At 38.1% G+C, this 15,818-nt stretch overlaps 1 protein-coding gene across 1 annotated transcript in view; it reads right to left on the bottom strand.

The window, feature by feature from the left end:
• LOC122808627 (PILR alpha associated neural protein) overlaps positions 1–15,818 on the bottom strand; it is a 718,070-nt gene that overhangs the window by 302,987 nt on the left and 399,265 nt on the right. The window contains exon 3 of the mRNA XM_044079592.1: positions 2,122–2,828. Coding sequence (XP_043935527.1) covers positions 2,122–2,828 — 707 coding nt within the window. The remainder of the gene's footprint in view (positions 1–2,121; positions 2,829–15,818) is intronic.

Raw genomic sequence — 15,818 nt, 5'->3', positions numbered from 1 at the left:
AATTTGAAACAAACTGCCTTTGGAGGCTTTGTGGGCAATGCTTAAGAAAGTGTTAAAAGAGAGTCAAATAAATGGATCATGAAGTACAATTAAATTAAATTGGTGTACCCAGTTGAACAGAACTATTACACAACTTCTATACTCTGTATGTTTGGAATACTGGAAAAAAATGTTGTTGTATCTTTTGGCTTTTCCCGGTTAGGGGTTGCCACAGCAGAACTCCGGTCTGCCAATGATTGGCAGCAGATTTTTACATACCGAGTTGCCAGCCCTGACATACAACCTTCAATGAAGTTACGCCCATTCACGCATGTCTCCACACAGAAGACGCTTTAGCTGAGAATAGAACAAGACAACGTCTTACTGTGAGGCGACAATGCTACCGCAGCACCACCACCGCATTTATGCAGCAGGCGTAATGCTGCTAACAGTGCATCTATAGCAAGAGTCTAAGAAAATATTATGAATATTTCAGGGCATTGATCTGAGTGAAGTTTATGTATTCTCTAAGAATGGGCACCTTGATATTGCACTTTTTTCAAAAGCTGATCAATCAAAAAGACCTCCCCACTCCCGACATTGTAGGAAACTCACCCCAGTGCAAGGTCTAACTGTTCTTCCTTTTATTACACTGTGTGCCCTGAAGAAAGGTTGCTGCAAGCTAATGCTTGATAAATAAATCTTCTTAAAATCCTTTATCGTTTTTGCAAAAATGGGTTCTAATGTTAACACCAGTGCTTCTCTTATTTACAGGTGTTGAAGCAGAGAAGCATTTTCTATTCCTTTTGAAGGCAGTATAGTTTCTAAAAAAATAGTAATTACTTTCAAAGGAACATGATTTTAAATATTCATCTGTAATTCATTTCTCAGAGTAAGACCTATAATACTGGTGGGGGTATTAATTTGGCATTATAGCAGAGGGCTTTCCTTGATCTGATCTTCATTTTGCTATTATTATGCTAACCACACATGAAATCACTACTGATTGTTTTTTACTGGTTTGTTCTAAACTGTGAGCCCTTCCTCCATATTACATATTAACAAAAGAAAATTGTGAGGAACACAGTACCAAGCTTCATTTACGTGCTTTACTTCCGGTAAGTAATGCAATGATCCAGTTTTACTAAGGGACCTGGATTACTGGAATGCTTCAAATATACCTTGACCATATGTTGGCTAGTTGGTGGGAAGATATGTGTCAGCTGAAGGGCTGTGTCTTTCCTTCACCCAACAAGAAGTGACTGCTGGAAGAAATTAGGAGGTGATCCAAGCAAACATTTTGACTAGTGAAGCAGACACAGATACAAAAATCTTGTTTTGTTTATTTTCAAGAATGGTCCAGAAAGTCAAGCATTGTGTATGTGGAGATGGTGGAAATCAAACTCAGTTCAAGGAGAAGCAGCTAACTTTGCAATTCATTACATTAAGTCACTAAGACAAACTGCCAGCCAGTACCATGATGCTAATATCACCACCATGAATCTTTGAGCCAGACTGCAAAAGACTTGCTCTCAATGTAAGTGACTTAATCCAGTGTGGGCCTGCCCTGATTCTGAAAGACTTATCTGTTTTGGTGTATACACGATAGCACGTCTGGCCCCATTGTAAGACTCTCTAGACAGGCCATACACTGAAGTATGTAACTTACACTGAGACACTAGTCTTTCAGAATCAGGATGGGCTTACTCCACAGTAAGTCACTCACACTAAGAGTAACTCTTTTGAAATATGTTTCTTTTTTTAGATTCCATTATCTGGATCCTGAGTTCTACCTCCCAATGATATTTGCACCCTGATTTCTCTGATCAGTTAACCGTGGTTTTTATCATGGGCAAACAGGGAGCAATAACTTGGCCTGTAAGCAGATGGTACGTTCTAGAATCCAAAATCATAGCTCTTTGTAAAAAAAAAAAAAAAAAAAAAACTCACTTCCAATCTGTAATACAATGATTCATTCTATGAAAATAAAAATTATCTTCAGAACAGAATGCACATGAACTTTCATCTTTCAATTCTTCATTAAAAAACATCTTTTCAAGCAATGTTAGACAGACAATAAATGTAACAACAGAGGTTTAATTGCATTTCAAAGTAAAGAAATAGCCTTGTGTTTCTTTTCACCTTCTGTCCGAGGACCAAGAAGAACAGGTTGCAGAGTGGATGGAGTTTCCCCAAGGATCAGGCCGTTATCTTGTAGGGAGCTGTCAACATTTGGGAATGATGTCACTGAGCCATGAGAATGCTGGGAGACCAGGCTGTCTGCTCTGTCAACTGTTATGCTGGTGTCTGGGGTGATCTCCTCAGAGACAGTGGGCCCCCATATGATGGCCCATGGGTACTGTGAGGATGGCTGTTCATATTCCATATTAGATGGCGTGGATGATCTAGTCCCCTGACTAGCTTTGCCCACCTGTCTCTTCCAGCGTCCCCCGAGCTTTGGGCACCGCTGATGTAAATGACCTCTGCAACGTCCACTTGGTGAGGCTGGATGTGTTCTGAGGAGTGCAGTTAAAACAGGAGACCGCCAAGAGGCCCTTTTTCTCCTCCTTTGCCAGCCAGGTTGTGTTGGAGCTTCTTTCTGAACTAATGTCCATTTTTTCAAGCCAGGTGCTGCCCAAGTGCGCAGTGCTGTGTCAAGGGAGAGCAGGTCATTCCTAAAAGGGATTGATGGTTCTTCTGTTTTTGCCAAAGAAGGGTTTACAGGGGATGCTGCTGACAGCCAGGATTGGTCACCTGAAACAGAGTCCTTTGCTAACATAGTGGTCACCAACAATAGCCAGGTTCGAATCACTGGTATTGTTAAGGAGAGTCTCTGTGCTGTCTGAAAGCTGTAAATAGAAAAAATAGAAAAATATTCAATAAACCTTTTCAGATTATTATCATTAAATTATTATTGAAGTTTTCACAAACATGCTCCTCTACTATAAAAAAAAGCATAAATAATTAAACTACATAAAGATGTTTACTCAACAGAGATTTCAAACTAGAAACACAATGCTTTCTTATTACCTATTTCAGAAGTATTGAAAAATGCATTTATAAACAAGTTTTAGGTCATCTAATAAAAAAAGTAAAATACATTCCACAATACAACACAGTGGTACAGCAGTTTGCATTGTTGCCTCACAGAAAGAGGTTCTCCGGTTCAATTCCCAGCTGGGTGCCTTCTGTGTGGAGTCTGCATGTCCTCCCTGTGTTAGTGTGGGTTTCCTCCAGGTGCTCTGGTTTCCCCATGTTACAAAGACATACATCTGGAGTGTTTCTCCCCAGGCCTTCACTGAAAATTTGTTCATTCCAAGTCGGACTTTCCCAGCAAACATATATTAAATAAATAAATAAATAATACAACCTGGTTTCTACCCAGACCACAGTACATAAACTCCATTATTAGGCTTCTAAAATACAATAAATCAGCACAAAAACCAAGATCAGCTAGCATCCTCCAATATCTGGCTCTGTCAAAAGTCTTCAATATAGTCACACATGAACTATTCATTCTTAAATTAGTCAAGCTGAACTTAAGCAGTAATGCTATAATGTAGTTTCATAACTGTATCATTACTAGGAAACATGTACAATGCCAATATATCTACTTATCTTACCAATATGTGCTCCACAATGCTTAATAATAGGTCCATTGACATTCAAAATAGTTGTCAGTGATATACAAAAAGTTAAAAATGCTTCCTTAATTCAATGCACATATGATTCTACCACTACACAAACAGCCAATAGTTCACAGGTTCATTGGCATATACTATGCTAATGACCACAAGGGCCTTAATAAGCCTAGCCATGCAACCCAACCCAATTGTGTCCCTATGTATCATGGGCTTTTATTAGGAGATGGTATGTTAGTTAGGAAGTTTCTAGAGATTATGTGGGAGGGGGTATGTTAGTTTGGGCAATAATGTCTGCCTCTGTCTGTCAGAGACATGGGGGGCCGACCTGAGGTAAATTTCTGATTTCCCATCCATTGATCAGGGTTACAAACTACAAAACATTACACACTGAACAATGGCTAATGGAATCCTAACAATTATTGAATGTAAAGAAAACACTTGCTTCTTTTGTGTCCTGAATCATTCAAATGTTCAGACTTCAGAATCACAACATTGCAAAACATTATCACGGAACTGCTAAAATCTTAGGAGTTATAGACAACACGCTGAAATTCATCCAACATGTAGGTTATGTTGTATCCTAAACAAACAAAAAAATGGGAATGTTATAAAGCCATGCCTTTTTTAACAGAACAAGCAATTCCTGCATCTAGCAAAACACCTCTTAGCCTTTTATATTACTCACTTATACTAACAAACTTACATAAAACACATATTACTCACCTATACTAACAAACTTACATAAAACACATATTACTCACCTATACTAACAAACTTACGTAAAACACAACTACACAGGCAAGCAAAGTAACCAGAATTACAGAAAATCCCACAAACCACACAATACCGCTTAGCATTTACTCTACAAAAAACTCTAATTTACTCTCAACTTTAAAAAGAGTATGCAAGTTCTTCTATCAACTTAATAAATGCCCTAAAATCTACAAATTAGTCATAACAGATACAACATCAAGGGTACAATGATCCTTACATCAATACTGAGTACTTACTGTCAAATCAAATCAAAACTGAGAAAATCATCAACAGCTACCTGGAACTATGTATTAGACAGAGATAAAATAATATCTATTATAGCATCACTGTAAGCAAATTACAGTGCTATCACCAATGAAAACATTCTGACCTTGCAAATATTGTAACATCTCAACCCCTCCATCTAAACAACCATCACTTAGATCATCTTTTATCTTTTCTTTGCAAGCCTCATATCTTTACCGTAACCAAATACCTAATACTATTTGTTTATTCCTTCATCTCTCTCTCTCCCTCCCTCTCTTTTTCTTCTAAAAATCAAAAAAATGGTGGCACCCTGTGTGGTAGCGGCCGTTTCAGATCCCTACAGAAAAGTGCACTATCTGTCATGCTTTTTATTGGATACATCAGAAAAATCAGTTTCAGAAGCAGGACATGAAGGTATGATATCCTGCAATGCTGAGAATCTACTTGAAATTCGATCTCTAATTTCGCAGTGCTGTATGTATGATGAGCTAGTAACAGTGAGGCCTCTAAGGCCTAACACACTCCAGGAACTACTACAGCTAGGTATCTTGCTGAAACATGGCCAAAAATGCACAGATCTGGCTAAGTGTACATTCATCGTCCCTGGCAGATGTGTAAAAAAGAAAAGATGTGAAAGATCAAGAAAAAGAGGGACCAGAGCAGGAATTACAGCCAGACTGAAAGCTAATCCACAAAGGCCTGCACTTTCCTCCTTACTGCTGGCTAATGTATGCTCTTTAGAGAGTAAGATGAATTACTTAAGGCTGGAACTCTCGACACATACTAAGGTGAGAAACAGTGGTTTATTTGTGTTCCCTGAAGCTTGGCTTAACTCCAACATAAATGACAGCACAGTAAATATAGAGGGAATGACATTATTTTGTGCTGACGGAATTCATTCACTCTGTGGCAAATCTCATGGTGGGGCTGTATGTATGTATATACACGAACAGCAACTGGTGTATTAACTGTGAGGTGGAACCTCACATTGCTCAGTGATCATTGAATTTTTGTCTCTAAAATGCAGGTCCTATTACTTGCTTAGAGAGTTTAATGGAGTGAGAAAACAGCTGTTTATATTCCACCCAGTGCAAACACCAATGCAGTAGTTGCCAGTTTATAGCAGTCCATAAGTGAACTCCAGAACAGGAACCCAGAGTTTGCCCATGTAATTGCAGATGACTATAACCAAGCCAATCTGAAATCAGTACTACCTCACTACCATCTGCATGTGAACTTCGTGACCAGAGGGGAGAATACACTAAGTAGGGTTTTCACCAACATAAAACTGGCATATAGGGCAGCACCTTAACCACACCTGGGCAACTCGGATCATCTTGCCATCATGTTGTTTCCTGTATACAAACCGCTGCTAAAATCAGGAAAACCATCAAAAAAATAAATAAGGTTATGGCCTGATGGTGTGGTCACAGCACTGCAACACTGCTTTGAGAGTACAAGACTGGTCGATGTTCGGGGAGGCAACCACAAGGAATCACCAAATAGACCTGGAAGCATATACAGAATCTGTTATGGCCTATATCTCAAAATGTGTGGATGATATGACAACTACTAAAGACATCACCATATGTGCAAACTAAAAACCATGACTGTCCAGTGAGGTGTACAAGCTTATAAAGAAATGTAATGCAGCATTCAAACAAAGGCATAAAAGAGGCAAAGAGAACCTATGTAAGAAAACTTCAGGGTCACTTTAATGACCAAAGGGACTATAGATGTTTATAGAAAGGCATACATACCATAACTGACTACAAACCTGCATCTGCCAAGTGAGACGACAGTACAGAATTCTTAAACGAACTTAACAACTTCTTCAGCAGGTTTGATTTGGACAACAAAACTGGCAAATAAACTCCCTGTAAGTTAGGATGAGGAAGTGTTATGCCTCAGCACAGCTGATGTACTGTAAACTTTGAGATGAGTTAACCCAAGGAAAACAGCTGGTCTGGATAACATTGTGAGCAGGGTTCTAGGGTCTGTGCTGCACAGCTGGCATTGGTACTCACAGACATTTTCAATACATCACTGCAATTAACCATCATACCAAGATGCTTTAAGAACATGACTGTCATTCCCTTACCCAAGAAACCACAACCAGCAAGTCTGAATTATTATCACCCAGTTGCTCTAACATCGACAGTAATGAAGTGCTTAGAGCAGCTGATCAAGAACCACATCTCAGTAAGCATACTTTCAACACTAAATACACTGCAGTCTGCCTACAGGTCAAACCGCTGCACAGCAGATGCCATCTCTGCCTACAGGTCAAATCGCTGCACAGCAGATGCCGTCTCTGCCTACAGGTCAAACCGCTGCACAGCAGATGCCACCTCTCCCTACAGGTCAAACCACTGCACAGTAGATGCCATCTCTGCCTACAGGTCAAACTGCTGCACAGCAGATGCCATCTCTGCCTACAGGTCAAACCGCTGCACAGTGGATGCCATCTCTTTAGCACTTTATGAAACCTTGAGTCACTTGGAATATAAGGACTGTCATCTCAAGATGTTATTCATCAACTTCAGTTCCACCTTTATTACTGTCATCCCCAGAATCTAGTGATGAAACTAATCCAACTGGGCATCAACACCCCCTTGTGCAATTGGATACTAAACTTTCTCACAGACAGAACCCAAAAGGTATGTGCGGGAAATAATAGCTTTTAAAGCATAACTCTGAACATGGGTGTACCACATGGATGTTTCCCGAGTCCTCTACTATTCACCTTGCTTACACATGAATGTGTAGCCAGATATGAATCCAACAGAATGATCAAGTTTGCAGATATCACCACAGTCATAGTTCTTGCCAGGAACAGCATGGAAACACCATACAGGAGTGAAGTGGAACATCTGCTAGGCTGGTGTGACAACAATCTGCTGTGACAGCAACAATCTGGCATTGGACATCAGCAAGACCAAGGAACTGACTGTGGACCAGGGAGCACATCAACCTCTGGAAATCAAGGAAGTAGCAGTAGAAGGGTATACACATATCAGAGGACCTGTCTTAGTCAGTACACACCAACCACACCATCAAAAAAGTGCAGCAACATTTGCACTTTCTATGTAAACTGATGAAAGTAAAACTGTCACAGTCCATCCTCCAAACTTTTTATACTGACAAACAATATCATTGTATATTACGGAAACTATAGTGCATCAGATCGCAAGGCTCTCTGGAGAGTAGTAACAGCAGTAGAAAGAATCATTGGCTGTCCACTGGCATCCCAGGATGACTTACACAAATCTCAATGCATTGGAAGAGCTAGAAAGATAATAAATGAACATACTCACCCTGCTTGTGGTATGTTCTCTCATCTTTCTTCAGGTAGACATTACCGCAGCATGCACTGTAAGACTTCCAGGCTCAATAGAAGCTTTTTCCTCTTATCTACCAGATTGCTGAACTCTAACAACAGGCCATTCTGCTCTTTCAACCAATTAACTGAATGTTCTCTTGATTAATCCAGTAAATGACATACTCTCATGTCCATTTATTCTAAGATCACTAATACTAGTAGCATACTTTAGTGCAATATCCAAATCTTCATCTGTCCTGAAACTTGAATGTGCAATACTCTATGCAATATTTTTGATTGACAGGTGCCTGTTAATGTGAAAATTCAAGTTTGTGCAATATGTACTTGTACAATACCCTAAATGGCACGTTTTTATACATGTAATGGCTGTGTCTGTCCTAGAATTACTAAACAGTAACTATATGTATGTATGTATCTATGTATGTATGTATGTTTCTTGCACCTGGAACGAAGCAACCTAATTTTGTTTAGCTGCACTATGTGCAGATCTAAACAACAATAAGGTTTAATTTGACTTTGACTGTTATAACTTAATTAGGTTATGTAACACATTTCTGCAACACACATGGAACAGTAAGCTTACAAACAAATGCGAACTGTCTTTGTACTTATGAAAATTGTGCAAAAAGCAAATCAATTAATATTTATATTACTCGTTTTACTTATTTTTATGTTACTGTTTCAGTTATATAATATACTTATTTTCTTACAGAGACATTGCCTTTGGGCCTTTGCTGTAAAGCAAATATCTGAGCTCAATCAGGCTATCCTGCTTAACAAATAGAAATGAAAAAATGAATGAATCAAAAGGAATCAATCAATCAATCAATCAATCAATCAATCAATCAATCAATCAATCAATCAATCAGGCAATCACATCTCTTTGGAAATATTATAAAAATCATCTCTCAGCTGCAAAGCACTTATTTATCTGCAGGTGTTTTCTGAAGAAGGGGCACCTTGGTGTTCATGCATCAAAGTATAAAATAAATAAGTAATACATAAAATTAGCATCTGATTTTCTTCTCCATTATAAAATAGCAGTCGTGTATTGTGTATTAATCTTACTGGAACACCCATTCAGTCAACTGTTTGACGTAAGATGGCTGTACATAACTAAAGTTATGCTGCATTTGTTTAGTGAAGTATAAAACTAGCAGAAAGTAAATACAACACTCTGTACAGTGAAGGTAAGAATGAATGACTACCTACTCTAACATGTAACATTTGTAGAGTGAGGTTAGGAATGAATATTTATCACGTGTGACCTTGTTCTTATGTACATGTTGTGAATCAAGGAATGAATACTTTGCTAGTGTAGCATGTTTCATGCATTTAGTGATAAAAGAAATGGCTACCTTGGTAGTTTAATGTGCTGTTCGTATTTAGAGGAATAAGGGATACATATCTAACTAGTGTAATGTGCTGCATGTATTTAGTAAAATAACAAATGGGTACCTAGCTACTATAATTTGTCGAAAGTATTTAGTGAAATAAGGAATGGATATAGAGCTAGTGTAATGTGTTGCATGTATTTAGTGAAGTAAGGAATAGATACTTAGGTACTGTAATGTACTGCATGCATTTAGTGAAGTAAGGAATAGATACTAAGGTACTGTAACAGACTGTATGCATTTAGTGAAGTTGGGTATCTAACTAGTGTAATTAATGTGCTGTGCAAAATGAATGAAATAAGGAATGGCTATAGAGCTAGTGTAATGTGTTGCATATATTTAGTGAAGTAAGGAATAGATACTTAGGTACTGTAATGTACTGCATGTATTTAGTGAAGTAAGGAATAGATACTTAGGTACTGTAATGCACTGCATGTATTTAGAGAAGTAAGGAATAGATACTTAGGTACTGTAATGCACTGCATGTATTTAGTGAAGTAAGGAATAGATACTTAGGTACTGTAATGTACTGCATGTATTTAGTGAAGTAAGGAATTGGTATCTAGATAGTGTGATGTGTTGCATGTGCATCCTGAAGTACAAAATGAGTTCCTAGTTGGTGTAATGTACTTAGCTAGTTTGTGTGTTGCATTTATTGAAGTGAAGTAAGGAATGGGTACCTAGCTGGTGCACTGTGCTGCATACATTTAGTGAATACCTCTCAACCTTTTAGACCAGAAATCTGGACAAAGCCATAAATAATGGGGGACAATGGTCCTAAAATAGGGACAATTTTTAAATATTGCTCTTATAAACTTAGAAAGTTGATAGAATAACAGGTTTTCAATTTGCATGAATTTTCTGATGGGTACAATGTCAGAAACTCAAATGCCTGTCATTATTTTCTGATTTCCATCCTCAATGATTTGCCAATCATTTGCCAGAAAACCAAAAAAAAAAAAAAACAATTACGAGGAACAAACCAAAAATATGAGGCAAAAATGTGGACGTTCTGTGAAAATCTGTACAGTTGAAAGGTACGATTTAGTGAAGTAAGGAATGGTTACCTAGGAAGTGTAACATACTGCATGCATTTAGTGAAGTAAGAAATGAGCACCTAGCTGGTGTAATGTACTCAGCTAATACAGTGTGTGCCATGCATTTAGTGAAGTAAGGAATGGTTACCTAGGAAGTGTAACATACTGCATGCATTTAGTGAAGTAAGAAATGAGCACCTAGCTGGTGTAATGCAATCAGCTAATACAATGCGTTACATGCATTTAGTGAAGCAAGGGATGGTTATCTAGAAAGTGTAATATGCTGCAGCATTTAGTGAAGTAAGAAATGAGCACCTAGCTGGTGTAATGTACTCAGATAATACAGTGCATTACATGCACTTAATAAAGTAATGAATGGTTAACTAGGAAGTGTAACATACTGCATGCATTTAGTGAAGTAAGAAATGAGCACCTAGCTGGTGTAATGTACTTAGCTAATACAGTGCGTTACATGCATTTAGTGAAGCAAGGGATGGTTATCTAGAAAGTGTAATATGCTGCAGCATTTAGTGAAGTAAATAATGAGCACCAAGCTGGTGTAATGTACACAGCTAATGCAGTGTGTTACATGCATTTAGTGAAGTAAGAAATGGTTAACTAGGAAGTGTAACATACTGCAAGCATTTAGTGAAGTAAGAAATGAGCACCTAGCTGGTGTAATGTACTTAGCTAATACAGTGCGTTACATGCATTTAGTGAAGTAAGAAAGGGATACTTTAGCTACTGTAACCTTGTGCTTGTGGACGTGTAGTAAAGCAAGGAATGAGCACCTTACTAGCATGTGGAATCCCTTCAGTGAAGAGCGAAAGGATTATCTAGTTAGTATAATATATTTTGTACATTTAAGAACATTGGGTACAAGTGCTTAGCTAATATAATGTATTATTAATTGAAGAAAGAAATGCATGCCTTACTAGAGTAATATGCTGCATGCATTTAGTGATGTATTGAGCAAATAGCTTGCTAGTGTAGCGCATGCATTTTGTTAAGTAAGACATAAGTACCTAGCTAGTGTAATGTACTGCATGCATTTACTGAAGTTAGAAGTGAGTGCCTAGCTGGTGTAACATACTGCATGCATTTAAATAAATAAGAAAGTACTACGTAGATAGTGTAATATTGTGAAGCATACATCTCATTAAGTAAACAATGAGTAGCTTGCTGGTTTGGTCTGCTGCATGCATTAAGTGAACCCAGGAGGGAGTATGTAGCTAGTATAGCATACTGCATGCATTTAGAGAAACAGGGACTTGGTGCTTAAGTACTGTAATGTAATGCATGCATTTAGTGAAGTAAATAGTGAGCTCCTAGCCAGTGTAATACACGCTGCATGCTTTTCATGAAGTTTGAAATGAGTGCATAACAGTGTAATGCAATAATGCACACATTTAATGAAGCAAAAGCTGAATTCTTAGCTAATGTAGTATGGTACATGCATTTAGTGAACCACGGAATGAGTATGGAACTGTATGCATTGAATGAAGAAAATAATCAATATCGTGCTAGTTCAATGTTTTATTGGACGCACTTAGTGAAGCAAGAAATCAATAATTAGATATTGTACTACATACATTTAGTCTTGATAGTGTACTGCATGTATTTAGTCAAGCAGAGTGAGTACCTAGCTAGTATAATGTGGTGCGTTCTGCATTTAATTAAGTAATGAATTAGTACATAGGCAGTTTATTGTTAAGCCGTATGCATTTAGTTATTATGAGTAAAAGGTCCATAAAGACTTTGTTGTAGACAAAGCTGTACAATATGCATGTGTGTATAAATGATGTTATTTAAATGCATATATGCCTACAGTTTCTGCATTTGTATGCATCCATCCATAGACAATATGTCAAACCAGTATAAGAATCGATAAATCTGAGATGTGTCCCCTATATCTCCTCTGTAAAAGGATCTTGGTCCGGTAGGGCCTGCCTGTTTAATAAGATTAAGAAATACATTTTTTGCTCCTTTGGGGCTTCAGTACTGAAAATTGTGTATTTATTTGTTTATTATTTGTTTACTGGGAAAGTCCGACTTGGAATGAAGCCAACTTTCAGCAGAGGCCCGGGGAGAAACGCTCCAGATGCATGTCTTTGAAATGTATAACGTATTGCTGTCAGTAATCAGCTGTACTAAAGAGGCAGGAAGCATAAAGGAATTTACTGTACATGGAACTGTGCTATATCATTTTCCAGGCACATTCCTTCTGTCATGACAGGAAGACATCTTTAGTCATTTGTTTTCCTTTTACCCATCTGTTTATTAATTTATTTCAAGGCCCTTCACCCACACTCCATCAGATGTTATGGGTCATTTGCCAGTAGGTTAACCCTAATCATGACACCACGAATACCCACCTCCACCTTTTACCCTTTACAGAAGTCACCAATGGATTATCCAACTGATACCCTGACAGGCAGTAGAACTGAGGCAATAATGGGTCCTGTAAAATCAAAATGGCGCCAATACTGGTAATAGCGGTAGAACAATATCCGTAACTTTTATATTGCAATCCAATAGATTTAGCCCTAAAGTGTTATTGTTATCTACATAATGAGTCAGTACAGATGTGTTTCATAATATAATGATTAAAGGAGAAGTCAAATATGAGCCGCCGGCTTATTGTTCCTTTATGGGATCAGCCAGCAACTACAATGAGGACCTGATGCAAGGATCAGTGCCACTGTAAACAAGGTATAGAGCAACGTACCACTGACGTTAGACTGAGGGCTATAAGTCTGTAGGGTTAACATCAAATATTCGAGAATGTAAGGAGATAAGCCTGAGCATGATAAATACCTGAGATGTAATGGGAAGTGACTATTCACCAAATTAGATTGTCTTTGTGATGAATGCCTTCAGTTTTTACTTGCTCAGCATTCTTCTCAACATCGTTCTTTCAGACTCTAGACCCCACACTTGGAGTTGCGAACACTTCCTGCCCACAAATGTCATAGTGACTATACATTGGACTGAGACAATGTGGTGCAGTATTTCTGGCCAAGGTGAACATTAACTTAACATTAATAAGAGGACCTAGCCATCATGTAAAATAAATAAGCAAATGCAACCAAGAAAGATATAAAAATGCAAAGCAGAATACTTGCAGCAAAATCCATCTGTAAATCAGAGGAATTAGATATACAAACCTAGGGACGGGATAGCAATGAGGTTGCACGGCAAATGCCCATCAGATATCTACTTCTAAGGTGAGAACTAAGAAATGTGTTAGATTTCATTTCAAAAAGCCATCCACAATGGGAAAAAGCTGAAAAGAATGTCAAGCAGTATAAAACAGTCCCCGAGAGGAAACAAGTTAGAAGCAGGACGTTTCAAAGTGGCATAGCTCTAAAGGCCAATTCGTGAAGTCCCAAAGTACAAAACGAAGCACATTTTCAACATAAATTCACTAAACAAATCAGTGTGGTAAATGATCTTGTATACGGAGACAAATGTAAATAACTAAGTCTTTATTCTTTAAGTTATAGGTATATGAGGAAATTTTTCTTAGTGTATAAAACCTTTCATGATGATATAATGCAAATCTTATTTAATATAGAGATGTACAAAAATGATAAACTACTAAAGGACAAAAATATGAAATGTAAGACTTATTTATATAAAACCAGATGAAGATATGTATTTATTTATCGCAAGCTAAATGACAGTTTCATGGAATAACATACCTATTAAAATTTGTCATTCATATTTTAGAAAGTTATAAGAAAAATAATAAACTATATTATACTATAGAATCAGTGTTCCTTGTCGGCAAATTGGCCTGAACACTCAAAATTCTTATGACCTTATGACCTTTTCTCCTAAAGTCAGTGTCCGAGCAATAATTCTTGATGAAGGTATACCTCAGCAAGCAAGCAGTTATTGCACAGATGTATACAATGCATGTATTCTTAAAATGGACAGTGAGGGCCGCTGTGGTACCTTCTGTGCTTTTTCTGTTTCAATGGATCAAATGGTAATTTATCACCTGATGGTCGAAAATGGTACAACTAGCAGTCCACTGAAATAAAGTTACTAGGCCAGAGACAAGCTATCCTAACCAAATAGGGAGAGGCTGTCCTTACCTGGTAAAAAAAGGGGATGAACAGTTGTTCTGTCTTCTTCATTTTATGTACCTGCTTCAGATAAAACCTGAACTGGTCATACACATCACAAATGTGTAGAGTAGGAACATCCAGTTAGGACAATGATGGACTGAGTTGCTGGCAGTCACTGTCTCAGCTTCATCAGTCACTATGTCACTACGATCGGTCCAAAAGGGAAGAAAATATAAGCTTCACGGAAACTCACCTGCAATGCACAGATGCAAAGGGGATAGAGTTGGATGACTGTAGCTTGTGGAAAAGCTTATAATTTAATGGAATTCTGGATGTGCTGGAAGCCAGGAACTGCCTACAGTCTATGCAAAGGCTTCCAGCTGAATGGACAGGCATCCCACTCAAGGAAGAATCCTTCTCCCCTCAAGATAAAGACTAAATGAGCTTCCCATTCTTAGTCCCCTTCCTCATTTCAAGGAAAGAGTGTTGTCCTTCTTCTGGTTCCTAAGAAGGGTAATGATTTTTAAAAATCAAAGAATTGTTATGCGTAATGACTATGCCCCTGAGACATGAGTTAGGATTGCCTCCTTTCAACTGCATATAAGACATACTCTCTTAGCAACTGGAAATGTCTCCTTTATTCAGCGGAGCTCAAGGTTTGTCTTCTTAGGGGTCTGTATGTACTTCACTCTTTAGAAGAGGCAAACTAGTCTCCAACAATCATAAGCTGTAGAGTCAACCTCTTAAGATGAGTGGCAGAGGGCTCTATTGTTCATACTAAGCCACTGAAAACAAGCCCTTAGGATCATGGAACCATTTCCTATTTTTTTAAAAGTAGGATGGTGTTAAGACAGAAGGTGGTAACAATATCTCTCAACCATACTGAATTCCTCGGTATTTACTGGTTTTGAGGGCAAAATATTGGGGTGCCAAGAATTCCTGTGTGGCCCCCTTAATTTCCAAATTTCCCGGTCTTTTTTTTTTTTTTTGTTAGCACTTTAAATTTATGTCTGATGTCAACATCATCACCAGTCTACAGGGGCATGTGTGATGACATCAGCTAGTGTCTGTTGGACTCGGAGGGAAACAGCAGTGGCGGCAGATGTGCATAAGTATTGCAGAGTCCGCCTGTAAGCTTCTCTTTATTTTATCTATTTTATCTGCTGGGCTGGCCAAGTTTAATCTGCTATTCTGCTGGATCATAATTGTTATCTGCTGAGCATTCATAGGTCTGTCTGCATTATAACTTGTCTGCCGTTTTGTGCATCTAGTCTCACATCCCTGTGCTTATATCTTCTATTATGGACAAGGGTTAGTAAGTACAT

Source organism: Protopterus annectens, chromosome 8.part0 (assembly GCF_019279795.1).
Source record: "Protopterus annectens isolate FY-2018-M chromosome 8.part0, PAN1.0, whole genome shotgun sequence".
Taxonomy (NCBI): domain Eukaryota; kingdom Metazoa; phylum Chordata; order Ceratodontiformes; family Protopteridae; genus Protopterus; species Protopterus annectens.
Note: the sequence above shows the minus strand (reverse complement) of the source record. Positions and strands in the feature narration are given on the sequence as shown.